At 38.0% G+C, this 27,851-nt stretch overlaps 1 protein-coding gene across 3 annotated transcripts in view; it reads left to right on the forward strand.

Moving 5' to 3' along the window:
- MAST4 (microtubule associated serine/threonine kinase family member 4) overlaps positions 1-27,851 on the forward strand; it is a 293,188-nt gene that overhangs the window by 49,535 nt on the left and 215,802 nt on the right. For 2 of the 3 annotated variants that reach the window (XM_027732346.2, XM_039384378.1), the window contains exons 2-3: positions 10,823-10,976; positions 27,060-27,181. In XM_027732346.2, the coding sequence (XP_027588147.2) occupies positions 10,823-10,976; positions 27,060-27,181 (276 nt within the window). Of the gene's footprint in view, positions 1-10,822; positions 10,977-27,059; positions 27,182-27,851 lie in introns of those variants that run through there. The other variant, XM_039384380.1, reaches the window with a different exon arrangement.

Genomic DNA, 27,851 nt, shown 5'->3' on the forward strand with positions numbered 1-27,851 from the left:
AACCATATGAGCTCTAAACTATAAAAAAATTCAGTTGTTGTTTAGATTTGGATGCTTTTTACATTCCTGTTTTGTGATCCTTGGCACATAACATACTAATGTCTGTTCTTTCAGATACAATGTGCAATACATTCTGCTATAATTTCCTTGCCTAATGGGACTTAATATAGGATTTTTTTAAATCTACGTTGGGTTTTTTCCTTCTCTTAGCCGTCAGTGTCATTGTATTAAATAGCTGCTTATTTAATTGGAAAAGTCTGGATAAAAAAGACCAGGATCAGTCTACTTAAAGAGTGAGGATCAGTCTACTTAATGAGTGTAGGTTTTACAGTGGGGCTATTTAGAATGTATGGACAGTTACTTGCTTAGATTACACAAAGAATTAATAGAGGGCTGGAGTATTTAAAATCATCCTGTACTACATTTCTGGTTAAGTTCTCACATGGTCTGCATGGTTTTTCCTAATTGTAGTGCTACTTAAGGTCTTCAGGCTAAAAAGAATAAATATCTTCCCCAGGCCAGATAGTGTTAATAATCCCTTCTGGTAATGATAGACCTGGATAAATTGTCTGAGACTGACAAATAGCAGTTTAGAGATGATGTGAAATGCAGTGGAGACACTTAAAATTACAAACGTGGTTCTTGATTATTGTGCTTAACTACAGATCTCTGCCAAATGCAAACTGGATTGTACCTCCACCTTTCCCCAGCTATGCTTACCCTTCTGATATTTTTTTGCTAGTTTTGTTGGTGAGGCTGAAGGAGAAGCATCCCAATATCTGAATTCTGTGTTAGATGTTTAGGGCAAAACTATGAAGCCATCAGATAAATGCCTTATTCTAGTTCACTTTCAAACCAGTTCAGGAAAACGGTATTTCATGGTAGCTATTGTTCAGTAACTGCATGCTGTCTTTCTCAGCACTGAACAGAAAGAAAGAGATCAAAAAGCCCCTGTCTGCAAGGTCTCTTGTGGCAATGCTGCATTATTTAAAAACTTAAGAGCGTGTTAAAAGCAAACTCAGGGAAACCCTGCATTTTCTGGATCTGTCTCTGCTGCTTGTTAAGGTTAATTAAAACTACGAGGAGATACATACTGGTAATTATAACTAATTTGTGCTCAAGTTCACACATGCATATCACTGGTACATTGATCAAGTAAAGCATTTCTTTTCTCAATCAGACTGTAAATTAACAATGCATCCCTTCACATAAATAATCTTGCTTTCATCTTGCATTGATTTATGGATCAACTTCAACTCCATTACATGCTGAGAACCTTTTACTCCAAGCTCATTTCATCGTGGGTTTCTCTCTTTTGTTTTGTACCTGCCTCACATAAATGTGTTGTGATTCCCTTTGATATGTTGTTCCTAATGGAAGCGATGCTGAATTTGAAGCTTTATGTGGCAAAATGGATGATTTAATACTTTAATTGTCTAAATAAGGAGTAATGAATTGAGAATAATTTTTTTACTTATTGTGTGTAAAGATTATGAGGTGCTTACAAATTGCTGTGGCTGGAATGCCCAGTTAACATGGCTTGGTAGTTCTTACTAGCAAGCTGCATTTCCAAGTTGTTTTCCATTACTCAGAGCACTAAGTTAACGAGTAGGAATTCTTTAGGTTGCTATGTATGTCCTGCAAATGCTACACTATGGTCAAGAAGCTCTTGCTGCACTTGGAGCACTGATTGTTCAAAGTGGGTTTGTTATGGGGAGCTGGTCAGTGGAATAAGGAATGTTTCAGCTTGCATTTTTATTTTTAATTTTGCTGTAACTGAGGGAAAAGTGAGACCTAATTGAGCATGGATGGAGCAGATAGACTTGAATAAACAATTAGTTTTCTGAGGCTTCCAATGTGATAGAATAAATGAAAACTTTATAGGTAGTCTAGGAGCTCACTGGTAAATGTGAATGGAAATAGATTTTATAAAGAACTAAACTACTTTCACATCATTAGTATTCATGGCATAACATAAAAAAAGAACAACCAACCCTCCTTCCAGGGTATATGTATTCTCTTCTGAATTATTTTTTAACATGAGACGAATGATGATGGTGTCAACAGCTGATGAAGATGAATAGGTTTCTTTCTTCTGTATTTCAACTTTTTTTTTTTTTGCAATTGAAAGTGACTTTGAAGGTTAGTTTTACTAAATTTTCGTCCTAGTTAAAGAGCTAGAAAAAATCTTTCTTAAAAATCTGTGTATGAGCAGCATACATATACATAAAAATTGGTGTGCATTTTGTGGATGCCTTCACATTCATGGAGCGTAAATACATATTTCCGTGCATTTGTCTTGGATTTCTTAAGCTGTAAAATGGATCATTAAAATAATTAAGGATGAAAATTCTGCCTGTCGTGTCTAGAAATATCAAAGTTCTTTTCAGTTTGCTGTGTAGCGAATTTCTGCTTTCATTAAGAAATTAAGGAAATAGTGTGGCTAGTTTAATATTTTTATCTACAGCAGAATATAGTGCATAGCATTGCTAATGCTACTAATAGATCTGCATATGATAGTAAGAAAATGAATACAGCCGTAGAAAATTAAAAAACAAAAGCTGCCAAAGAGGTGGCTTTATCCAAGGGAAGATAAGAAAATAGCACTTTATCATGTATTTGTTTTTCAGTGATGCACAATGTTGATAACTTTTATTTTAACTTGTTGACATTTGGTTCGTAGTTTTTCAGCTGAAAACCTGGTTGTCTTTGTTCTCTTCCGCTTCTTAAAGTAGATAAACCAGGGAAAAACAAAACAACGCTTTGAAGTGCATGCTTTGTGTTAGGACTTTTGCAACCCACTCTTCCATGCCCTGCCAAGTTATTTCTTTGTGGGGACATAGCGGGGGTCAGCCACTGCTGCTCCTTGGCGTATGCGGACCTGCTGGAAGGACCAGGAGTGCTGAAGCACTTGTGTCGATGCCTACACCTTAAACCTGCAGTGTTGCATCATGTCTGAAATGTTGTGTGTGTAGCTTTTCTCCTCCTGCTGGTTTCCAGCTGTTGTCCCTTTGCCCCAGCAAAGGTGTTTCCCAGAACCCAGGAGATGCCCACCGGATTTGTGGTTGGGTTGTGTCCTGATTTCCTCTCAAACTGAAGCTGAAGCTGATTTTTGTTGGCTTTCTCTTGCTGCCTTCTGACTGCTCACTGGGTCACTTGCAACAGGCAGATGTGGCAGTAGTCATGTCAGATTTCAACAGTGCGAAACACTCTTTCCTGCCAAGATGGCCAGCAGGACAGGGACAGGAAGGGAGTATCCTTCCTGCTGCATAGTGGTGGCATGCACCGCTGCACATCTGGGCAGCAAAGTGTGGGTTTTCTTTTTTTAACTTTCTTTGTCAGACCTCTTTTAAAACTAGAAGTGAAGGTAAAACATGAGTGTGCTTCCTGATGCCTGGGCAGTGCTCAGAAGAGCTTACCACAGAAAGGAGGGGTTTTTTTTCCCAGATGATACACTTGCAGCAGAGCTACTCTCTTTTCTTGCTTTTTTGGATTAACTTTTTGAACAGACTTCCTCACAGAAACTGCTATGGTGAGTCTGGTCTCTCTGTGTCATTCCTAGTAGGGCTGACCCTGCTGCAGCTTCACTCTGGCTAGCAGCCTGTTGTGATGCTTTGACTTCTCTTGCTTTTTGTGAGTGCTGACAGTTTCCCCTAGTTTGGAAATGATCTTTTTGTTTCAGAAGTAAAGACCTTAGCATATCATGTGCATTCCTGAGAAGACACCTGTATGACTCAGAATAAAAAGAAAGTCTTGATACTACCAGTAAGGAAAGTGCCCTGTGTGGTCACCTTTAACCATGGGTTGAAGTGTATTTATTTAGAAGTGCATTCTAGTTTTTGATCTTGTTTTAAGGCCTTATATGAGGTCTGCAGAACCTGCTATTTTTTAGTATTTTAATGTTTATTTAAGCCAGGTGAGTAAATCCGAGGAGACTGAGGGCAGGCTGAATTGTTGAGGCAGTGTCTTCAACAGTGTTGCTTCCTTTGTTTCCTGGAAAGGGAGCAATCTGTCTCTCAGTCTGTGTGTACAGAGGCAGCACGCAGGAGGCCTTCAAGGACTGCGTCAGAGCTGACAAAACTGTTCCATCTCAACCAGGGTAAAGTAACAATTGGCTAAAACAGCAGACTGCATGCATATTTATAGGCCACTTCTTGGCCTTGTAGAATACTGTGAAGGCTGTGCTTCATTTTCTGTGCAATCATGTGTAAATATGTTTCTAAAAAAGCATTGGATGCAAGCTGATCTTTTTTTTTTTAGCATAGCTGTAGCAGATTCTTCATGTTCATCTGACTTGTATTTATTTGTTTTTAATTGACCAGGCATCAGATTTGTTTTGAAGAAAAATGCAACTGTTTTAAAGGCAGATTTGTATTCTAGAATGAGTGTGAAGTAGTAGCAAAAGAATGTGGTTTTGTCTCTGTTGATCCTTAGAAGAATTCTTAAAATATTTCTTTACTACCTAGAATATGATAGGTAAGAACATGCTATAGAGAAGCATCATGGGCTTTGTTTGCTGATTCTTTTTATTTAGATGACAACATATGTTCAGCATAATAAACTCGACAATTGTGAACAGTGACTTTAGTTATAAGCATTGTGTTTCTGTTTATATGTAGGATATAGAATGAATAAATAAAATGGTTAGAAGTGATGCTTTGTGAATCACCGAGCTTTACTATGAGTTTTTCCTCTTTACCTTGGTAGGATGTGTTTGCAGTGCCAGTTGCAGGTTATATTCATGTGTAAATTGAGTGTTGCTGTATGAATGATTAGCAAATCTGCCTGTAAACAATACCTTTTCTGCCTCAGCCTTTTCCTTCAACACAGTGTAAAACCTTACTTAGTGGCAAATGTTACATTTGCAGGTGTAAGAGACAAGAGGAATTTGTTAGGCTTGTGAAGCCACATTCCTATTAAACATTTAACTTTACAAAGATGAGAGTTTTTACTGAACACCATCAGAGAGGCTTCTATACTTTTACCTGCCTAGGACTGGAGTGTGACGCTTTCCTTCTCACTTTTTTAAACATCTGTGACATTTCTCGACAACATACTTATTAGTGGAATTTTATTTTGGGACTTCTGGTTGTTAATGAAAAAACCCACCTAATTAGTAAAAGTATACTAGATATTTCCTGCTTTTGGTGCACTATATGCAAGAGTTTTCAGGTGATATATCTCTCCTTTGGATTGGTGCCTGACTGGGGGAGGCTTAAAATGCGTGACAGTGCACAGCCTTTTTATGGAAGCTTTAGGATTTAATATGCATATACAACATGATCTGAGGTAGAGTGAAACTGTGCAGCATTCAGGACGAAGAAATAAAGTTGCTTAATGGAACATCTTTGTTCATATTTATAAGACTGAATACTTGACTGGTATTTCCCAGTTTCTGTGAGAAGTAGAAATACTGCCTGTGGAGCAGTTGGGGGAGGTTGGGGATGAAGTATTTTGGATAGTAAAACTATAGTGGATATTTTAAGAAAAAGTGGAGTGACTCAGATGAGTTCAGTTCTCATTTCAATTTTTATTGGAAAAAACCACTCCCATGTTGCAACAAATCTCAGCAGCTTGGAACAACTTATTTTTGTTATCCTGGTGTTGTCAGTGTGATTGTGTTCTCTTAGCTTCATTCACCTTCCTGTACTCTGAATTTTTTCTCCTGAAATTCATTTTCTTTCTAACTGCCTCACACCTCATTATGTACTCGGCTCAAATTGTACTCCTAAACTCTGATTTGAGGTCTTATTTTGAATCAGTTGTCATGTCCTTAATCTTCATAAAGAGAATTCATTCAAGCTGAAGAATAAATACATCATGGTAAGCAGCTGGATTTAATGCTATTGAGGGTTTTCAAAAAATACTAATATAATCCTTTCTGAATAGATGAGCTGTTAAAAGTCCTTGGCAAGTACAGTGTGAGAATAATTTTCTTTAGAGGAATGTAGCTGATTCTATTGACACAGAAAATAAATAGCTTCAAAATATAGTAAAAAAATGTTTGAGGGCAAATTGATTCCTGTATAACAGGAGGAGACTGTCACTCAGATTCCATCCATGATTCTATAGGATCTCTAAATCTACATCTAGAAGTCTATGGTAAGGATATTTTGATAATTCTGTTCTGTGTCACTTTTAAACCATTCTCTAATAATTCTGTCCCTTTTTGTAAGGTCGATGGGAAGGAGGGAAGGGAACAAATAGGGTTTTGTGAAGGGTGTTATCTCCTAAATTTTATAGTGCTTCTGTAGAAATTCATCATACCTATGACAAAAGCAGGCAGATTTTTTTATTAAATATATAGAAAAATGGATTGGAAGAAATGAATGTTGTAGAACAGTATGTTCATAGCTTGGAATTTGCCATGTATTTCTGTCTTTCAGAGTGCCTTTGTTGAGAAAGTATTATTCAGTATTTAATGTTGGGGGAGGGAGTTTTTTAAATAAGTTAACTATCCATGCATTTTGAATATTAGCAGCAAAGACTGGTGGTGAGATGTATACTGATTAAAATCTCTCTCTAAGCAGCCTGTATAAACTGTATGGCTAACTTAACCCTCTTATACTTTAGATACAGGGCAGCCAAATACGCTTATTTTCATAGTTCTGATTTTTCATTGTTTTCATTTTTTAGCTGAAAAAAACTCCCTCTGTTACCCCATTGCTCCTTAGGTCACAAACATTTCTTTTAAAAGAGTGTTGAAAGAAGTTTGTGTTTGTAGGCTGAGTGCAGTAATAAGACAGTGGGCAGAGCGTGTGATAGTGAGAACTTGAATGTATAACATGACTGTCTGTCTGTTGGAAACTGCCTGCAGGGATACAGCTATTGTATTTCTTGCAACTTGCTGTCAAGCAAGTTTCACTGATAGAAGAGGTGCAACCAACCAAACTCTGGTTATCGTGTTTCATTTGTGTGCCACCCAACATCAGCACGTGTCCATAAAACTAGTAAGCATGAGGTAAATACCACTAGAGTGATGATTGTGGCTGGGCAAAACTGAGTGTTGTGTAGAAACCGCTTAAGTAGAATTATTTAAAATATCTCTGGTAGAATTTCAGCTGACCCCAGTCCTCAAGATACTTGCTTTGATGTTGTGTTGTGGACAGCAATGTCCAATCTGTACCTGGTAAGACACACAACCTGAACTTTAATAGTGTTCAGGTTTCTGGGAGGTTTTTCAAATAAGAATTACTAAGTTTGCATAGGTCTTGCTATTACTGATAGATTTAAATATGATATAATCTCCTTACTGAATGATTGTAGTGTCTCTTTGACTGAATTAACCACTTTGTGGGATTTGAATATGTAACATGTTATGCTTCTTCAGAATAGGGTTTGGGTTCCAAGAAAGCAGGATCTAACATTCTTAGTTGGTTTCCTTACATGTACTTGAATGCTGTGCCTGGCAGGAGGGGAAGGCTATTCTGTTGAGGGCAGAAAGCCTCCTCATCTGCAAAGGTTTTTGCTTGAAGTGAGGTCTGAATGGGGGCTATAAACCCCCTCTAGTTCTGGGACATATAGCTGTCTACTTGAGAGTAACATGAGACGTTATTCAGAGGAAGCTTGCAAGTCTGGCTACTTTTTGCAATCCATTTCTCTCATATTTCCGAGACATCCAGAACTGTTATGTCAAGGCTACTAAAAGGTATATTCTTGTCTACTCTTCTGGTTCTGCTACGGTATCAGTTACAATGTACAGACTTGCATCAAATACACATTGTACCTGCCCATAGGGGGTTTTTTTGCCCTTGGAAGCAAAAGTGAGCGAGCCTTTGGGTAGCTTCCAGAAATGCTTTGTTGATATATGTGTAATTGTTTCTGTAAAGCAAGAACTGGCCATCAAAATGAAAATGCTAAATTTCGTATTTCCATATTGTTTCTTTGTAACATTAGACCTTATAAATGTCTTTTAGTATAGTTGCTTCAGGTGATGAAATAGGGTTCTCTACGTCCAGCTGAAACTAAGCTGACAGATCTGGGTAAATGTCATCTACTGCATTGAATTTGACTGTTCCTTTATTAAAATGAACTTCTGCCCTTGAGAAACCCTTGGTGAAACCTAATATATAGCTGTAATATTTTAGTCCTTAATTTGTCATATGCAAGAATGCTAACTTTTGTATTGTTATCTCCATATAATAAAATCATGTTCTCCTTCAACACAGTCTGAATTTCACTGTGGTGTGTTTAATAATGGAAAACTTCAGAAATTGCATTTCATTGCGATATTTCTTATGTCAGAGGATTGCATACCAACTTTCAGACGGAGGACATCTTGTTGAAGAGCATTGGTGGGAAGGATGTCTCCCCTCTTTTGTCTTTCTTTCCTCCCCAGTGCTGTTCCCAGGAGGCTCCTTATGTAGTATCTCAGGCATGGTCCTTTGACATTGGGTTGAAATTACTTCCTTCTGGCTGGTAGCTTCTGTCCCAGTGGCCAAGACCCAGTCTCCATCTGAGGGTCTCCATTTCTATCCAAGCCCTTGAAGAAGTTTGTGTTGTTGAGAACCTGTGTGCCCAAAGTGGTGCTGGAATCATACCAAACAGAAATTTTAGTTGTGGTAGAGTCACTTAACATCGAGGAGGTACCTTTGTGAGAGAATGCTGTCAAGGCATTGCAAGAGATAATGGGGGCTAATATTTAAACTGTCTTAACTTTCAAACATCATAAATTTCTGAAGCTGGGAAAGTATCTTAATTATGAGTTGAAGACCTGGATTGTACTGTGCTGCTCTTACTGTTAGCACCATCTTAAAGCTTCTTCTGAAACCCTGAAAGCTGTGAAAATATGGAGCACAGCTTAATTGGAAATAATGAATTTTGTAATTAGACTGCATGTTGTGGAATGCAGCAGTCCATTCATTGTGGGAGTGACTTGAACAATCATAGAGGTTGAATACCTGTTTATAAGGGACAAGATGAGAGGGTGGAAGGTGCTAAATACTGTTGTGACGACTTGAGTAAGGAGCTTAGTGCATTTGTTGATTTTTTTTTTCTTTTCTTTTTGTTGTTTAAAATCTTCATGAACCTTATGCCAGGAAAACATTTCAAATGTGGTTTGTTACTTTGAAGTGTGAATCTGTTTTAAAAAAGAACATGAATTTTTGCCAGTAACTCACCTAAAGCCTTGATAGGATCATGTCATCATCAGATGCTTGGAGTAATTTGGAGTCCAGCACTGAGCAATCTCTGCCACCCATCAATCCATGAGCAATTTAAGCATTTGCTTTTAGACTTATGTGAAAGACTGTCAAAATAATGTTTTTTTTAGAAGTCAGCTGTTTTCAGTCACTTCCTTTTTAAATGACTGATTTTGACTTAATTTGTAAATTCACCTTTTGAGGTATCTAAGAGGTTGTAAATACAAATATTTGTATTTATGTATTTGATATGCCTGTGTTTGTGGAAGAGAAATAGTAACAATGGTTAATTCAATATTCTTTCTGACCCCAAAACCATCCAGTTTAGGAAATTGCTAAAGGCATAGGCTCTGAGTGAATTAGTTACTTCAGTGTCTGTTTTGAACATGACTGAGTCTTACTATGCTGAAGAAGCAGATTCAGAAATTATTTGTGTTTCTTTGTGCTTTAGAAGTGTATATATCTGCAAACACTTCAATAATATGCAGATTTGATGACACCCCTAAAAGAAAACCCTAATTAAACAAAACACTAACTAACCTGAAATATTAAATACATCGGAAACTATGAACTTGGGATTCAAAATGCTTCGTAGGGAAGACAGTGCATTGCTTCGGGATTAACTGTAAGCAAAAATGGGCTTTGCTGTGCGTCTTCGTCAGTGTTTCTGGTGATCTTGATTCTTTCCTTTCAGTGAACAAAGAGGATGAAGCAGTTGGGAATGCAGGTGGGCTGTAGATTTTCTGGCCAATAAGTCTTTGTACATGAATTGTAAAAATCTAAAAGACTTTGATGTGTTTTGCTTCCTAAAAAATTGTAGTACGAATCATGATTTGAATGATACAGAAAAACATTTGAATGATCTGCAAAATAGGGATCCCATGCAACTGCAGCAGTTTAGGGTGAAGGATGGTTGTAAAACTTTTTCTACTTTGCATACTTGTGTATCTGCTTTTTCATTCTTTCCCTGTATTTGCTCACATGCTTTTCGTCTTGTTTTTGTGAATTTAATGAAATGTTGAGATATGAAATGTATTGTCAAAACCCAGCAGATAGAATGTTGTGTGAGAATGATGACAGGAACACAATTTGAAGAATGAGGATCTATATTTCCATGTATTTCAAAGTCAGTGTAAATGAATGCTTTATGAACAGGATAATTCAATTTTTTTCCCCCACTGGCATTGATAAATCTGTTCATTAGTATTTCCCTGGACTGGGCGGTGGTTTGCCTTTTATTGGTAGTGCAGTGCCATCTAGTGACTGCTCACAAGGGACTGGGGAGAAATTGACAAAGAAAAACGTTTGACGAGCTGATCACAGAGGTTTCAAGGTTGAGTGGTTCACAACTGCGAAAAGACTGCTTTATGGAAGGTTGAGTAAGCTGAAGTATAATCCCCTGTACCTTGTACCTGCAGAAAGTGCTCCTTGTGTTAGTGTGTGGTTGGAGGTGGTGTGAACTGTACAAGAGGAGGATGACTTTCTTACACAGCCAGCACAAGTCTTGCACTTGCTAAATTTTTCATTCCAGCTAGCAAATTAATTACCTAAGGTCTTTATGAATACTAATTTTTTTGCCAAATGCTGTCATAATCTTTAGTTGAGGGTAACTTAGATTTTTCTTTCAATGAAGGTAAGCATTTCAACAGTATAGTTATGTATTTTTTTTCTGTTTCTTTCAGCTTGATCACATATTGTCCCCCCCACCTATGCCTTTCCGAAAATCCAGCAGTCCTGAAGTATCTTGTGGACTTGGAAAGTCTCCTAAATTTAAGAGGCAGTTGAGTGAAGATGGGAGACAGCTCAGAAGAGGAAGCCTTGGAGGAGCTCTGACTGGTGAGCTAGGGTTGTATGCAATGTCACCTGGAGGTTTAGCATTTGTGGAGCTCATGGCACCTTGACCTCTGGTGTTTGCCTTGTGGCCGAACTCCTTGGGGGAGGTGTGAGCTCCACTTGGAGTTTCCATAAAGTCTCTTCTACATGGGTTCCATGATTGTTAGTGAAGTGAGCTCATGTCTGAGGTTCTGCCTCCATGGGCTGCTGGTATGTGGCCAAGCACAGCCTAAAAAGGACCCATATCTTAAGATTTTCATGAATATAGTATTTATCTTGCCAACTTAGTTTAGCTGCTTTGAGTTGTGATCTTGTGCATCCATCCATGGGGCCACATACATCTTGTTTCCTCAAGGAGCTGAAGTGCACAGATGGTCCCTCTATAGCTGATTTCATTATAGAAAAGGCAGTTTGGCCTCATTTATCTGGTGGAGTTCTCACAGGGAAGGAGGGGTGTTACTAGCTAGCCACTGGCTGTGGACTGTAGCTTCTCCTCTGTGGAGCCAGGCAGAGGAAGCAGGATGCTTGACGGGGGCTCAGGCTTTCCCTGCCTTTATAGTGTCTGTAGAAGATACCAGATGCCTGGTATCATGACTCTGTACTGGGAGCTCCAATGGCTGCAGTGGTCACTGAAGAGGGATTGATTTTGAGTATGGAGCAAATTGAATATGAAAAAGTAGGGACTTTGTGTATTGCAAGAAAAATAATTTTTAAATTCAGTAGAATTTGGATTAAGTATGTTCGTAAAGTGCACAATTACTAATAGTTTGAAGAACTTGTTGTATTTGGTGAGAGGGACAATAGATTTCAGTAAATTTACTGGAAGATACAAATTTGAGACTCAAAATCTTGTTTTACCTGTCCAGGTGTTGTTGGTTGGTATTAGAATCAAACAGGTGAAATTTAGGTTAGAGGAAGTTGAAATGGTATTTATTAGAGATATGACTGTCTTCTGTCTCTAAATTCTGTATGTTGTTCAGAGCTGTTTTTGCTTGGGGATGAAAAATGGTGCCACAGTGGATAGAGCTGACTCTTCTGCCATAAATGTCTGGGAAGTGCTCTTAGAATATTTGCTTTCCTCACTTGCTTCCCGCCCCTTTCCCTAACCTTATGCTGGAAGAAGCTCCAAGAAACTACAGCAATACCTCTCTTTGTATTCAGTAGCTTAAAATGACCTACAATGCTTCTGGTAAGTGACAAATAATTCATTTTTTCACCTAAGGAACTTAAGTTGTCTCATACTTTATGTGAAGGAAAAACAGATGCTACTACAGGAATTTCTTGTATCATAGCACACAGTCATTGCTGTGTTTTTTAGTGTCACTGGGGTAAGATTTGCCATTTCCCATGCAACTTCATTTTTATCAAGAGTTGTTTTATGAAGATTTCAGAAACAGTCTAAGAATATTCGTGATCCATAGGGGCTTTCATGAACGAGAAGTGACTTACAGCACGCAAGTGTCAATTTTGCTAATCATATGAGTGAACTCTGGCATCTCTGGTGTGTTACAGCTCTAAAAGCTTGGAATGTTAACCAAACTACTGTTTTACTGAAACTAAAAACTGCCGGCACACTTATTTTTTCAGAAGGAGCTGGTATAGGGTTTTAATTTTATTTTTGTTTAACTTTAAAGTGGGGTGGTGGTCTTTAAAAGCTGTTCTTTCCCATGTAAGCCCTGCAGATAAAGAGGGAGAAGACAGCCTAATGAAAAAGAAATGTAGCAACTGCTGCCATAGTCTCTGGTCTTTATTGCTATGCTCGAATTATTGCTTGAGGACTTTATAGGGGGAAATGAATATGCTTTTTGTCTGCTTGCAATATGTTGTGCAGGGTTTCATGTCAGGATTTGGGAATATAGTGTGCAGTGATGTTAAACTGCTTTATTACTAATGCACTTTAAATGAACCTGGATACCCTAGGGCTTTGGTATCTTAAAATAGTTTAAATATCTTAACAGCTTTCATGAAACTGATTAAATTAATCAAAGTCATTCTGATAACTGAAAGTTTTTAATATTCTTTTGGGATTTTAAAAAAAATGCTATAAAGAAACCACTGCAGATAGAGAACTAATTCCCAGAGTTGTTTTAAATGCTCAGTAATCTCAAGTTAATTTCAGTGTTGCTGTGGTCTTGTATTTACCTACCTTTTTTATGTACTTAAGTTTTGGGGGGTTTTAAGTTTCTTTAATGCTTAAGAGTAGTTTGCTGCTCTGGTTTGAAACTATAGGAATCACAATATCATAAAAAAAAATCAGTGGAGCATGAGGAGGCCTTCCATTAAAATGTGCAAGCTGACATGTCTGTGGTTTGGGTTTACTTCTATGCTCACACATCCTCTCTGAAATTTGTGTTTCAATCTTGATGTTTCTGGAAAGATATTCCTGGTCCATAGGGGCAAAAATATTTGGAAACCTGTCATTTGAAAAAGTACTTGATTTTAATTAATTTATTTTTAATATCACTATGCACTAATTACTGTCTTCTTTTATTCTTTCTTCTATTTTGTTGCTTTTAATACTCACTTAAGTGCTAGCTTAACAATGGGTATCAGTCCATTGGGAAGTAGTTCACGAAGGTATTTTTGAAATTATTTACAGTTCAGTCTCTACCTCTGTCATTAAAAAATGCTCAACTCCTAAAATAAATTAAGTGGGAGTAAAGGGAGTAAATAAAGCAAGAGACATGATTCCTAGCTTGCAAATTTGCAGAATATTCCTATGCTGATGCGTGTTGCTCACTCCAAATGTTAGAAAAGTGAATTGTGTTACTTTCCCTTTCCTTGTGCTATTAGAAACACAATATTATCGAGCTATAGAGCATAAGCAGTATTAACAATGAAAACAAAAATAAAAATTTAATTTGTTTTTTTTAAAACAGGATAGTTAAATTCCTGCAGGGCTGAATATTAATGGAGGTGAATAGATAGGTATTTTATCTCTGGGAATAGGTCCTAAATAAATTGGGCTTATTGAGTTTATTGGGCTTTACAAGAGGGAATAATGTTATGCAAGATATATGAGAGGAAATAAAATCTATAGTGTTACAATATATTGAATAAGATTTGTGAAACCAGAAGGATTAGAGTTCCTGAGAACCTACTACCTTGAATTGGCTATGATAAATTATAGAAGTCTTTATATAGGAATATGAGAAAAATTGAGAATGATGTACAAGGTCTTTCCAGAGGGAAGTCAGTGCAAGGGAGAAGACAGCTGGAAACCTGTGGAGGTGAGACAGAAACTGAAATTATTTTCTACACAGCTTCAGGGACACTGGAGCCCTTTTTTTCCCCCCCAAGTTGCACAGTTTTAAGCAAGCCAGCAAACACGTGTTTTCAGTGACAAGTAATGAATGCTTTCTAAAGTTGAAGAAAATTAAATAAATGTTTTTGAGAATAAATCAACTATTGCTTCCTGTTGAAAATTGCTACGGAGCAACTGATATTAAATAAAGTTTGGCCAATAAAAGAAATGAATACTGCTTCCTGGAGGCAACATGCTGCTGTTTTGGAAAAGACACTTCAATATAATTGTTGCAAGAGTATTGCTTTCCTTAATCTTCTTTGCTGAGGAGGAGCAGGAAGACTTGGAAAAAGAGAGACTGAGTTTGGAATGAAAAGAGTATATTGGATGTGGCCTGCTATTAGACTAGCAAATCTGCTCTAATAGTTCTTGTTGTGAAGGGCTAGCAGTATTGCCTAATAGAAAAAAAGGATGCAAAACAGCATTTCATAGCTGTGGCTGCTAACTGTAAGCATTCATGAGATAAAACAACTCCAGAGTAAAAGAATTGGGAAGTAATTATGACCAATTAATCTTTTAATTTAAAAGGTCATGTTTCCAAAGGGCTATAAAGTTAAAGGGAGCATAGCCACTTATACTGTAATCAGCGTTTGCCTTTTTCTCTTTTGCTTCTGCATCATAGCTCCTCTCCTGCTCTGGATTTCCCCTTCCCTGCATGCACACGTGCCTATAACAATCCTTGCCACATCCTTTACCTGGGAAGTAAACTGGATCTTTAAAAGTTCTGCTTGTGCCACAGACACTGTAAAACTTGCGCTATTTGTTTGACTGCAGAATAAGCCCTGTCACAAAGCTGAGCTGTAGCTACCTGTTTCACAGTCCTAGGTCAGATGCAGAGGGAGAAGAGGATTGCTTCAGAAGAATGCTGGTGCCCTCCAGGTGCAAGGGTATTGGAGGCGTGCTGGACAGAATTGAGAGCAAACTGTGGTTAGGTGAGGTCAGACATCTGTGTGTACACATGTATTTAAATGCCTCTTGCAGTAGCCTTCGATTGCCTTCTTAAGCATTCCTAATGGTGCACAGACTGGGACTTTAAAACTTGTTTCTAATCAGGAGAAAAGATGTTTAATTAAAAAGCTGCTTTTCTGTGGTGGCTGTTTTTCTTGATCTTTGCAAAGTTCAAAGGGCTGTCTATAGTCAGAGGGTTTTTGGCTTAAATTGTCTACAGGTTTTAGTTTACTATGTTCAGAGATGCTTAAATAGAGTCCATGGCAGAAAGTAATGTGCAAGGATGAGAAATTAAATGAGCTTAAACCTTGGAGAGGGTTAACCTGGCAAATCACTTGGACAAGCAAAACAAACTGCACTTAACTTTCGTGTCCCATTCCTGCTCCTCACTTTACATTGTGGTGGGTGGTTCAGCTTTGTTCCCTCTCTTCAGCTGCTCTGGTGCAGCATTTGGAGATTTCTCTCTCTCTGCTTCTGAAAGATATGAGAACATATTGCTGGGAAGAGTTTGGATTTTGGAAAGTACTGCAGCTGGCTCAGTTGTCTCTATACTGTAATGATAAACTCTGCTGTTACATATAAAGAAAAAAAAATTAGAATTTGTTACCTATAGTTTGAACTTCTTATCTTGCCTCCTGTTATCTCATCTATAACTGCCTGGAAACAGACTTCTTGCTGGGCTAGTTGTGTCTAATTATGGTAGGGCTGCTATCTACTAACCTTACATTATCTGTATTTGTATAAGATGAAGTTAACACATACAAATTTCATTTTATAGAACTTTTAATCCAAGAATCCTAAAGCACTTTATATTAATGAAGTTACTTTATGATCCAGAGATCACATAGTCTACAGATCACAAAGAGCAAAAAACTAAGAAATCTTGCAATTTCTATATTTTTTTTCTTAATATTCTTGCTTTGATCAGCTTTCCACTTATGAGTCATCAGTCATCCAAATATGCTCAGCAATTGTTATTCCCATATAACTAATCTGTAGTTGATTTTAAATGAATTTGGGGATTCTCAGTCTGTTTTTTTGCATCATAGATTCATCACTTTGCTAACACTAATTAGCAGAAAGATCAACAGCTTTATGGGCCATGAAGAACAAGCTGTTCTCTTATCCACGGGTTGGCATGTGCTGGCAGGACTTGGAAGAGGAGGTTTTCCCCATTCATAGAGGGAGCAGTTGGCAGTAGCAGAGCTTTCACAAACACTGTGCTGAACAAATTTTCATTAATATTGTTGAAAATGGAGATTAGCTCATTAAGGCTTACAGTGTCAAATATATGACACAACTTGGTAAATGGGGAAAATTGAGCATAAAATCACATGATTTGTACCTTGAAAAATCTTTGAGATCAGAACCTTCCCATTACCTACAATTACTTATCATAACTGTGATGTGATTAGCTTAATGGCAACATTTAAAAAAGATTATTTCTATTAATGATGGCCAGTTGGTAGATAAATGGAAATATTTCCTGGGTATGTGATCAAAATTTCTTCCAGCTGTGCTACTAATTGATTATACATTTACCACCCCATAAAAACCCCTGTAATTTCATAGCTGTCTCTGGGGATATAGCTTGGTGGACTCTGTTGTACTGTCCTCAGCCCCAGAAACTGGGATGCTGTAGGATATGGGGAAAGGATGACTGCCAGTGCTATCAGGTGCGCCTTTTTGTAAGGAATTTTACATCTTGCATTTTCTTTCCCTCACATATCAGAGCAGTAGTATGTTTCAAAATTGCTTTCATTGTGATGCATGAGAAGACGAGATGTACTCAGTTTAGAAAGCCTTTTCAGCTGCAGCTGCCTGAGGGCTCTCCCCGACAGCAGAGGAGGGAGAGTAACAGCCTAGTACTGGTGTGAACACCACTTGGTTCCAGGGTACAAAGGTGGGAAGTTTCAACAGCCAGGTATGCATGATCACAAGCAAATTACGCTTCATTCAGTAGCGCTGCCTACCCAGAGCATATCTGGGAGTCTTTTCACTGCCTTCCTCAAACATTTCCTTAAAGCACCATATCACGTGTTACACTTACTCCAGAATTAATTGAAAGAGATAGAAGCAATCTCATCTATAATTAAATGTCTGAGGAAATGTGTTTCGGGTTTTTTTGTTATTGTTTTGCTTTGTTTTGTTTTTTAGGCATTCAGTACAAAGCTGTCTTCTACAGATGAAGTGAATATATTCTACTATGAAATATGCGTTTTTAGCTGGTTCATGGTGCATTGGTGGTTGAGATGACATTAAGTTATATTTGTCATTGTCAGTTACCTCCATCATTTAAGACTTCAGTCAGCCTGCATAGTTGAGTTGATTTTTACTTCCCTGTGCGCCTAGCAAGATAATTTCCATATTCTTTGACGTGTCTGGAATCTGCATCATGTAGTAGTCTGAGACGAGAACAGAAGATATTGTATTCCTGTCTCATTATTTTGCCTTTAACTCCTCGATTGCTGCTTAATCGTGCTTGTATCATCAGAACATGAGAAATTGATTGTTGTTGAGATCAAAGCAAACTGTTGAGTGCCTAATTAGCAGATATGTTTGCAAGCTGCCTGTTTTGAAGGAGGAGGAAATAGAATTTAACCCTCTTTGGGACACTTAAAAAAGCAGCTGGAAAGTTGTTAAGAGTCATTTATCATAGTGGAAAAATTAGAAGTGGAAAAAATTAATCTGCATATTAAATTTCTGAAGTCTGAGTTGTAGCTCCTTAAGAAATACCCTTAGAGCTGTTGAATTAGCTGGCTTAAGTATGGTTAGTACTGTAACTGTAGAAGCACAGACGAAAGAAGAACTTAGTTAAATGGTTAGATTTAATCATCTGATTAACTAAATCTGAGCACTGTGACACTGCAGTCCTATTGTTGCTCGTACCTGGACTTGTTAGTACAAAACTGACTGCAGCATATTTATAAATAAATCATAATTTCACATCAAGAACACATGATCTTTATAACTAGAGGCTTAAGTCTTCCTGTTTTTTTCCTATGGTCTTTCTCTAGTGGTGTTGTAAAGCAAATGATCTGACCACATACTTGCTTTCTTCAAGTTGGTTGCTTTAACTTAAATTGAATGTACACATTGAGAAATGTTTGAGGAGAAAAACAGTCCTGTGCTTAATCTTTAAAATGAAGGTCGAAGGCTTGAGTGAAAAAGTTCATAGATATTTTCCAGTGAAAACAGGACTAGGCTTTTTTATTATGAAGCTTCCCCTCTTGAAAAATGACTGTAAGCATAAAGTGACAAATAATTTCTTCGATTATGTGGATTAGCAACATGTACATGAAACAAAAATAGGGATCATGCTTGTCTTTCTTAATGTCAATTAGGAATTGCTGGGCATTTTCCTCAGTGCAATGGAAGACATTTGTTTCTTATAATAAATTCTATTGAGCAAGTAGCAAAAAAACAAATATTGAGATGGTGTAGAGTTGAGAGCCAAGAGTATTGGCCACTGGCTGTAGTAGTTGTTTGCATAATGTTTGAACTGAGCAACAGTGAATTTTTTTAGGTCTTCAAAATTAGACCATGTGTGTTCCAGGCACGGCTTTGTAGCATGTCTTCCAGTATTTAGAGTTGCAGATAACAGCTGTCTCTGAGCTCTTAGTGTGCAGGATTCTTGTTTTAGCAAAATTGACTGTATATCAGGAGGAACTCTGTCTCATTATCACTTAGTTGTAGTTTAATGTGCTTTCGGTAGCATCATGTGTGAATCTTAAATTTCTGTTTTTTTTCTACTTCTTATCTGAGTTTCAGAACTAGACCTTCAGATTGCTGTAGAACAGATGTAAACTGGAAAAAAGGGTGAAAGGGAAGCAGTAATATCTGTGTCTTAGGGTTATGTTGTAGAATGGACCAGCAGTTTAGAAGTTTTGCAGTTACATGTGAGAAGTATGGGAAAAGGATCTGTTTGTTGGTAAGATAAAGGAAAGGAAGCTGCAGAATATTCTATCTCTGAGCTCACTGATAAATATCTGCAACTAATTATTTTGCTGAGTTGTATTTCAGTAGAATTGGGAGGTAGGGAAGCAGAGTCATGAATGATAACTTCAGGCTGTAGGGTGTTTTTATCATGTAGTTATCAGTATCACTGGTTGGCCTACACTGCTATTGCATCAGATATTTTTGGTATGGAAAACTAAAAAAACCCAACAGAACCCAAGCAAACAAACAAAACTGAACCCCCCCCAACCATCCTTACCCTCCAAATCTAATTGAAACTAGAGAGATTTGCAGGTCATCCCAAGCGCCTTTCAAATATTTTATTGCTGTAGCAGTACTTCAATAATTGATTGCAAATAGTCAAACTAGAAATGTAACTTCAGTGGAATAGCTGTTAGCAAAGTGTCACAGATTTGAAAAGAGATGCTGGAATTTTTTCCCCAGTGTGGTCCCCGCCCCCCCCGGCCCTAGTTGTTTCTTCTGGGATGGGGGGAGCCGGCAGAGCGAAGCCGCACGTGCTGGGCGGCAAAGGGGGATGAGGGAGATACCCTGGAAGCGCGGGACCGGGAGCACACCTCGGGAGTGTTTTTTTGTGCGGAGTTTTTTGGGCCCGGTTTCGGCCGCCTCCTATTTTTTTTTTTTTTCCTGAGCGGAAGTTTTTTTCCCCACGGGACACCTCATGGAGGGAGAGACTGACCCATCTCAGAACGAAGTATTCTGCTTTCGAGATTGTACCTGTGGCAAAAAGGACTCTTTCATTGCTGGCTGCAAAGCCGTGTGCTGCTGGCCGCTGAAAGCACACCTGGCTGTGCAGCTGTTGAGCTGTTGGGACAGTTTTGCCTTCAGCCTTTTCCCGCCCTTCCTCTCCTTTCCCCCCCCACCCCCCCCGGGTTGCTGCGGGTTTCTCCCCCGCCACCTGGGAAATTGGGACTTTGTTTTATTTCTTCTGAAAGTTTTGATTGCATCATTTGTTGTTTATTCGGATTTTGTTAATAAAGAGCTATTCTTTTCTGCATTTCCACGTGAAGTTTCTTAATTTCTAAGTTGTAATCTTGTTAAACTGAGACACAAAGGAACTCTGAGTAATTTTCATATCAGCAAAATTCTGTATTGTCTTTTACGTGACTTTCAGTGAGAGAAATTTTGTTCCAAGTGTGAAAATGGTATTTGTTTCTGTGATAAAATCTAACTGTATGTGATGACTTATTCTTGGTAATTGACTTGCAAACAATCGTGATTCTGAATCCCATTGCAGTTAATGGAAGCTTGATTTTCTTTTTATATATATGTATTTTTGGATACTACTGCATCCTACTAATTTGTGGTCCCAAACTGGATGTGCCCTTTTCCAGTTCCAGTTCCACCGATATTGATGAAATTTTAAGATAGATCTACTGCTGCCATTTTTTTTAAGTTCAGAATCTCACCCCAAATTTTTGCCTTTAGTGGGCCACATTTATTTCATGCATGGCCAGAGAGAATCAAAGAATCACAGAATATCCGGTGTTGGAAGGAGTCCATGAGGATCATCAAGTCCAGCTCTTGGTCCTGCACAGGACAACCCCAAGAATCACACCACAAGCCCTGAGAGCATCACTTCTTAGTCTAATTTTAGAAAGTGAAACCAAAATAGAGCATTTTGGGAGATTTTGTAGTACATCGAAAAGTGAAAAAACTATTGTGAGCACAATAGGATTTTTTTGCAAAGGCTTCTTGTACAGTAACAAAAGAAATTATATTTTAGTCAATTATAACTACAGTCTTACCTGAATAGTATTATGTTTAGGGGATAGACTGGTTGAAAGAAAAATTTCACTTCCCGCATCAGACTGGGAAATTCACATTGTTTATTAGCTTCAACCAGGTGTAGCTGAGTAATATGCAAAACATGCTCATTTTCTTTAAGTTCTGGGCAATAAATGAGGCATTAATAAAATGGTAACCCTTTTTTTTTTTTTTGCATACTGGTAGTCATTTGAAATTTAAGTGGTTTGATGCAGCCACAATATACTAAGGGAAAATATTGTAAAGTTTCCTAGTGATGATTTTAAATTCATCCACTCTTCTTTTACTTTCCAATTACAGCTAATGTGAATTATTTGCTTTATTTCTGTAAAGGCAAAACCTTGCTTAGATGCCAGAAGATTTTCTCAGTCATATTTAATTGTTTAATTATCAGGGTGCTGAACATTTGAGACAAAGTTATTTTTAAATTTTAACTGAAAATGGAAGATTTCTAGGTATTAGACTTAAGCCATCCTATTGATATTTGAGAGGGACGGAGGAAGGAGAGTAATACCTCAGCAGTGGAAAGATTTTTCAATTTAGAATAAAGCAAAGCCCGCCTTTTTTGACTGATATTTGAGGAATTGTATGTGGATTTTAGTCTCTTTTGGCCTTATACAGTAAAGCATACAATGAATATGCACACACTGAATGCAGTAGAAGTAAGAAGTAACAAAGATTCTACTTGGACCTTCTACAAATATCCAGTGCAAAGAAAGCTAGACATAGGAGAGACAAGTTCAAGGGGAAGATGACACTGAACTGCAGTGATGTATTACCTGTGTTCACCAACAATGAGGTAATACTATTAAGTAATGCTAATTTATTACCGTTATGTAATCAACTTAAGTCACCTTTCATTGAAATACATTTTGATAAATGTGCTGGACTAACAAGGATTGCATTCAGATATGGAAAGCGATGGCATTGATTACAGACTTTAGGCTATCTTGGTAGTTTCAGGCTACAGGAAGGGTGGTAAAGATACTAGCAAAGCCTCTGCAGAGGAAGCGGGGGAGGAAGCCAAAGACTATTTTGGGATTGAAGAGGGCAGCAGTAAGGAGCCTGTATCAGGATATTACTCATCTGTATCAATTCCTGATGAGAGTAGTATGAAAATTACTAACAGTGTGGCAATGGTCTGGATGCTGGCAGTATTATGTGCTGTATATGGGTCAAAATACTGAATTAAGTATCTTAATTCAGATGGAAGGGATGAAGTGAAGTTGAAGCCTTCCTCTCTGTCCCTCACAAGTCAGTTCACTCAAAAAGGAAAATAGCTGCTTGGAGCATTAATCTTGAAGGCAGAAATGAATGCAGTGTGAAAATCAATAATGCATTTGAGCTCAAGTTTTATGTGTAATACTGATATTTAAATCACTTAACAACAAGGGAAGCTGTGGATTTGTGTAAATTCAAGGGGTTATTAAAAATAAAGGGGTAAATGCATACAACTATGAGTGAAACTGTAGCAGGAAAAAAGGAGTACTATAATGGCAGGAAAGGAGGAGTGGATAGTCTGAGGGGATTTTTTTTTTTTTAATGGAAGAATCCAGGGAGAGTTGCTGACTAGCTCACTGTGGACAGGGATTGTTTCATTGTATAGTAGTTGAGTTCAGTGGTACCCTAATCCCTTCAGAAAAGCAAACTGAATTTTGGAAGTGTGCTGGTTTAAAGGTAAACCAGCAGGGGAAATGAACTCAATTCAAAAGAGAGATTATAAGTCAGAATAACAATTTAATAAAATAATACAATAAGTACAATTATACAGACAAACAATTGGTTTTAACCCACAAAACCCAAATATATAACCCAGCACCTGGGGCATGAACAGAGTGGTGTTCTTTGGGCCCCCTGAGTCCAAAGGAAAAGGTGAGGGGAAAAACCTGTTGGTGGGAGAGCTGTTGCAGTCTGGTCAAAAGTGGTGATTGCAGTCCAGTTGAGGGTGGTGGTCTCAGTCTGGTTGAGAGCGGTGAGCTGCAGTCTTCCTCTGGATCCCACGAGTGGAAAAAAGGTTCCAAAACTCCAAGTTTATATATTCTCCAGTTCAGGCAGGAATGCTCAGTCCTTCCCTCAGAGCGGGGAATTCCATAAAAGGGTGTGAGGACAGGAGCATCTTCCTATCTCGCAGGCCTCTTAATGCCTAGTTATAGCCTGAGGAGTCAGGCTGCTCTGGGCAGAGGGTGTAAATGCTCTATTGATAACAGTTTCTGGGAAATGGCGTGGAAGGCTACAGAATACACAGTTTTGGGTTACACCCATACCATGATGAACTGGTCTCAGTTGTCCTAACTAGGAAGAAGTTTTTTTTCTGTAGAAAATATTGATGTTCAATCTTGAAAATGGAAAACCATTTTTATTCCAGTCCTGTAAAGTATGCCCAACTTTTCTTTTTTTGAGAGGCACAGTATTAAAAGTACTACTGTTATTTTCCAGATATTTTGTTGCAGCTGGCTGTTCTCCTCCTAGTATCTCTCTGCATAAAGATTAGCGTTATTCCCACATAAGACATTTATCTGTTACGATCATTTTGTCTAAGCCAAGGCTATTTTTGCTTCTGTAGAAAACATACTTATTATATGCTGTTTCTGTGTTTAATAGCCTGTGTACTTTGAAAAGAAGAATTGGAGTTCTGGACTGTCTGCTTGCCTTAATTTCAGTATGTTGTGAAAACTGCTGTAGTTTCAAGGCTCCTGTTTGTGGTAAAGAAGTGAGAGGTCATTTCAGCATCACACACGCTCATGATTTCATTGGCAATTTTGATTGTGTTTACTGCCTAATTAGCTCTTCAACAGACCCCCTAACATTATTTTAAATATTTCTAGATGTTAATCATGCAAGACAAATAATGAAATATTAAGTTAATTCTTACAGTGGCGACACTGACCTTGATGCTGAGTTATTCTGCTCTACTTTCCTGTCAGTCAGGCAAAATCTTACAGTTGAAGGAAGGGCTTAGTACAAGATTTTGTCATAAACAGTAGGATTGCCTCTCCTCTAGCCTCTGGACCAAGATATCTTAGCCTTTCTTTCAGATATTTGAGCAAGATAAAAACTGAGTAAAATACAGATTACTGTAAAGGACAAATAGTAAAGGTGGCTGTTAGAGATGCCCTACACCTGATAAGGTACAGAATGCTCTGAGGGACTGATGTGAATAGGAATCACAATATTGGCTCTTCATGTGGTGCACATTTAAAACAACAAGGAAGTACAAGCATTAATAACAGCACTTATTTCTCACGTACCTTTCTCCTTCTAGACTAAACTGTCTTGTTATTTAAATCTTTTTGGCTTGGGGTCAAAACTTAAACAAAACTGTCTTAGTGTATGGACAAAATACAAATGATTGCCTTTTTTTCTTGGGAAGCTCAGTGGGATTCATCTGAAATGGAAATTAATGCAGTCTGGGAAAGGCCTAGTGTCTGACAATGGATTTTGAGACTAGTTTTAAACCCCTGTGTCCTAGTTCCAGCCAGGACAGAGTTAATTTTTTTTTTACAGTAGCTGGGCATAGTGACACACATGTAGTCCCAGCTGCCCAGGGAGGCTGAGCCGGTGGGATCGCTGTAGCACAGGAGTTCTAGGCTGCAGTTTGCAGTGCTGAGTGGGTGTGGCCAAGACCCGAATGTTATTCAATACCATCTTACATCATTGCCAGGGTGTTGTGGAAAGGGACTCTTTCTCTCAATTCCGAGGGAAAAAGAGTTCCTTTTCAGTCATAGGGAAGGCATGGCAAGTGGAGGGTCTGTCTGCAATTGTTTTTCATTGTCCTGGGCTTGGTGAGAATTCTTGCATGTAAATCACACTCTCTTTGTACATTTTTGCTATTAGTATTGTTGCTGTTACTGTTAATTTTCTTATTGCTGTTTTCAGTAAATTCTTGTCTCAGACTGTAATTTCTGCCTTGTGTATCTCCTACTGAAGAGGGAGGGGAGTGACTTGTGGTTTTCTTTTTAGTGGGAGTACAATACCATTCCTAAACTGCAACATTCTATGAAGAAGTACATTGTTTAACCAAAGAGTGATGATGTTCCCCAGTTTTAGAAAAACTTTATTAAAAAACACCTGTTTTTTCCTTAAAATTTTGTAATCTGGAAAACTAGCACTAGGAAATGTCTGGTTTTATCCCAGGATATTTTTCAATGTGGAAAACATTAAAGAAATAAAACACACCCATTTAAATGGAAAATTTGTACAACTTAGTTTTTTGCACGCACTTTTTAATTCTCTTTTTGCTGTCCAGAGGAGAAGGAATTAATCTTTTGAGGTCATAGATATAAATCTCTCTCTGACTGTATATGTCATACTGGTATATTTCAGGATTGACATTAGTGGAATATCAAAGATGTGTTTGTTGCGTACATCAGTGCGTTAAGCTTTTTATGGCATCCTTTTAGTTGAGGATGATGGAAGCCTATATAGAAAGGGAACCTGAATTTGATAGAAACAGGCAGAGAGAGCAGATGGGAAATTAATTCAGGTTTTCCAGTTTTTGGAAATGTTATCCTAGATAATTGGGTAAGAAACCACAGCTTTATTGTATGGTTTTCTTCTAGTCTTGGGCAGGCTGTTAGCCAATTGGATGAAAAAATGTTTATGGGTTCTGCTTTACCAGTTTAACAAAGAACAATAGCACATTTTGAAGACTTATTGGGAAGTGTTAAAGACTATCGTGGGCTGCTGATGGGAACTCTCTAGCTCCCAAGACAATCACTTCCAGAGATCTCAGCAACTCTCTGTAGATCTACTGTTAAAAATAAGGTTATGGAGCTGAGGCATCTTGATTTCCTGGCAAACCTGTACTTGTCTATCAGAGTACAAATCCTTTGTCAATGGTTACACACATACCCACTCCATAGTTGTCTGAGGTGACAAGATTAATGAGGTGGGAATTAGTGATTTCAAGAAACAAATGTTTAGGCCATGTGGCCTGGTGATGTTTTTCATTTGATCTGTTCAGTCAAAACCTTGCATTGTGTTTTTGAACCTAGATTTGATTAAAAATAGAAAGTCTTTTGAATTGTTGCTTTGCATCACCTTGTTGGTCTTCTAAGAGAAGTCAGTCGGTTTAGTAGTGTGATTGTCTCACTTTTGCATCATTTTCAGAGATAACTAAGAATTTAAGGTGGACATATTGCCAAGACAGTATATAGCCTCTTGTCCTGTTTCTTGACAGTGGCTGAAAGTAAGCAGAATGTGCTTGTCCTCTTAATATAATTCCCTGAATATTCTTGCTGCTTGTTGGTAGCTCAGGGACTTCATGAGCTGGAGATGTGGTCTGCCTAATTAGTACCTGTGGGGACACTGTCCATACTGAGTGGCAGTGCTCTGACTGGGGATCTGGCCTTCTATGGCCTGAGCTTTCCTTCCCACAGTAAGTGGTGAGCACAGGCAGGCACCTGGGGGGGGTTACATCCACTGCTCCCCGAGAGCCCCATGTGAGCACTCCTGAGGAATAGCTGGTCTGGACCTTGGTGATCTCCGCTAGTTTGGGACACTGGGTAAAGATACTTTCTTGGGAATTGAGTGATATCTATTGGGTAGATTGTAAGGAATTTTGGAAGAGAAGCAGAATAGTCCTCGCTCACATAGTGGTGTAATTGTTATCCACATAATAAGTGTCTTATTCCAATAAACCTCACTTTGTCCCTTAGACATAGAACATCATTCCTTAAAGGGGTAGATAGAGGCATATTTTTATTTATTATTTTTTTTTTAATTTTTGTTTAACTAGCTTTCAGAATTTAGGTTTCTTTTTGTTTAACTAGCTTTCAGAATTTAGGTTTCTTTGGTTCAGAACCACCATTCTAGATATTTGTATCTGTTGTATCTTTAATTGTGCTTCTATGTAGGAAAAGGTACAGTTGTGAGAATACTGAAGACATGAATTTGCCTATGAAATTGTAGCTTGTGGAAGGGTGATGTGAAGGACTAGGAAGTGAGTAGTAGGAATTCTGTTCTGATGAAATCACCTGTGATCAGGGCTGTAGTGTTTTAGGGTGGCAAGAGCATTATAGTAAATTTTGTCCATTGTATTGCCTCATCTGAAATGTCTCCTCTTTTTAACTCACTCTTTCTTAACTTGACAGGCAAGTATTTGCTTCCCAGTGCAACTGGACAGCAGCTGTGGCAACCTATAGAAACCTCAAATCTTGTTCGCATGCGCTACCAAACACTTGGACAGTCAGCACCTTCACTTACTGCTAGTTTGGTGAGTAATTCTTTTCAAAGCTAGAAATGTACCAAAAAAAAACCAACAACTTTGTATCTATTAGTGGGGGAATGGATATCAAAGCAGAAGTTTATTTCCAGACCAACCTCTCCTCCTTAAGCAGCATTTTTAAAATATCTAATGCATGTGTGCATATGACATTACTTAGTATGTTGAGTGCAGCTGAGTAACATTTATGGTAGCAGTAACTCTGAATTGGGTTACTGATTCTACATAAAGTCTGAGCTGAATGTTTCATTAATATAGGTGTTTGCATGTAAATGGTTTCTTTCATTGAAAAAAGGCATACTATTTTAAACAGGACAGCTGTCTTCTATTGCTTTCTCCTGAACATTCTTTTCTATCAATGTCTTTCTACTTCCTGCAGTACTCTGTCCTTAGGAGGACATAGGTGTATGAAGCATGAGCTTAATTAAAAATTTTGGATAAAATGATAAGAGAGAAAGGGGAAGAGATGTGTCATACACTTGAACTTCCAGCTTTTTGTTTTCAAGCATCCATTTTACTGCTTTGTGCTTCTGCATGTTAATATCTTAAGAAGTGTTGAAATTGAATGTGGGAGTCTGTGTACTAGCCTATACTTTTCTTCAAAGACTTTAATATATTTCTTGCTATATAAAAAAAGAAAAAGAATTATTAACGTTTTGCC

This window comes from Pipra filicauda, unplaced genomic scaffold (genome assembly GCF_003945595.2).
Source record: "Pipra filicauda isolate LSUMZ 115617 unplaced genomic scaffold, ASM394559v2 scaffold34_size3990699_pilon, whole genome shotgun sequence".
Taxonomy (NCBI): Eukaryota; Metazoa; Chordata; class Aves; order Passeriformes; family Pipridae; genus Pipra; species Pipra filicauda.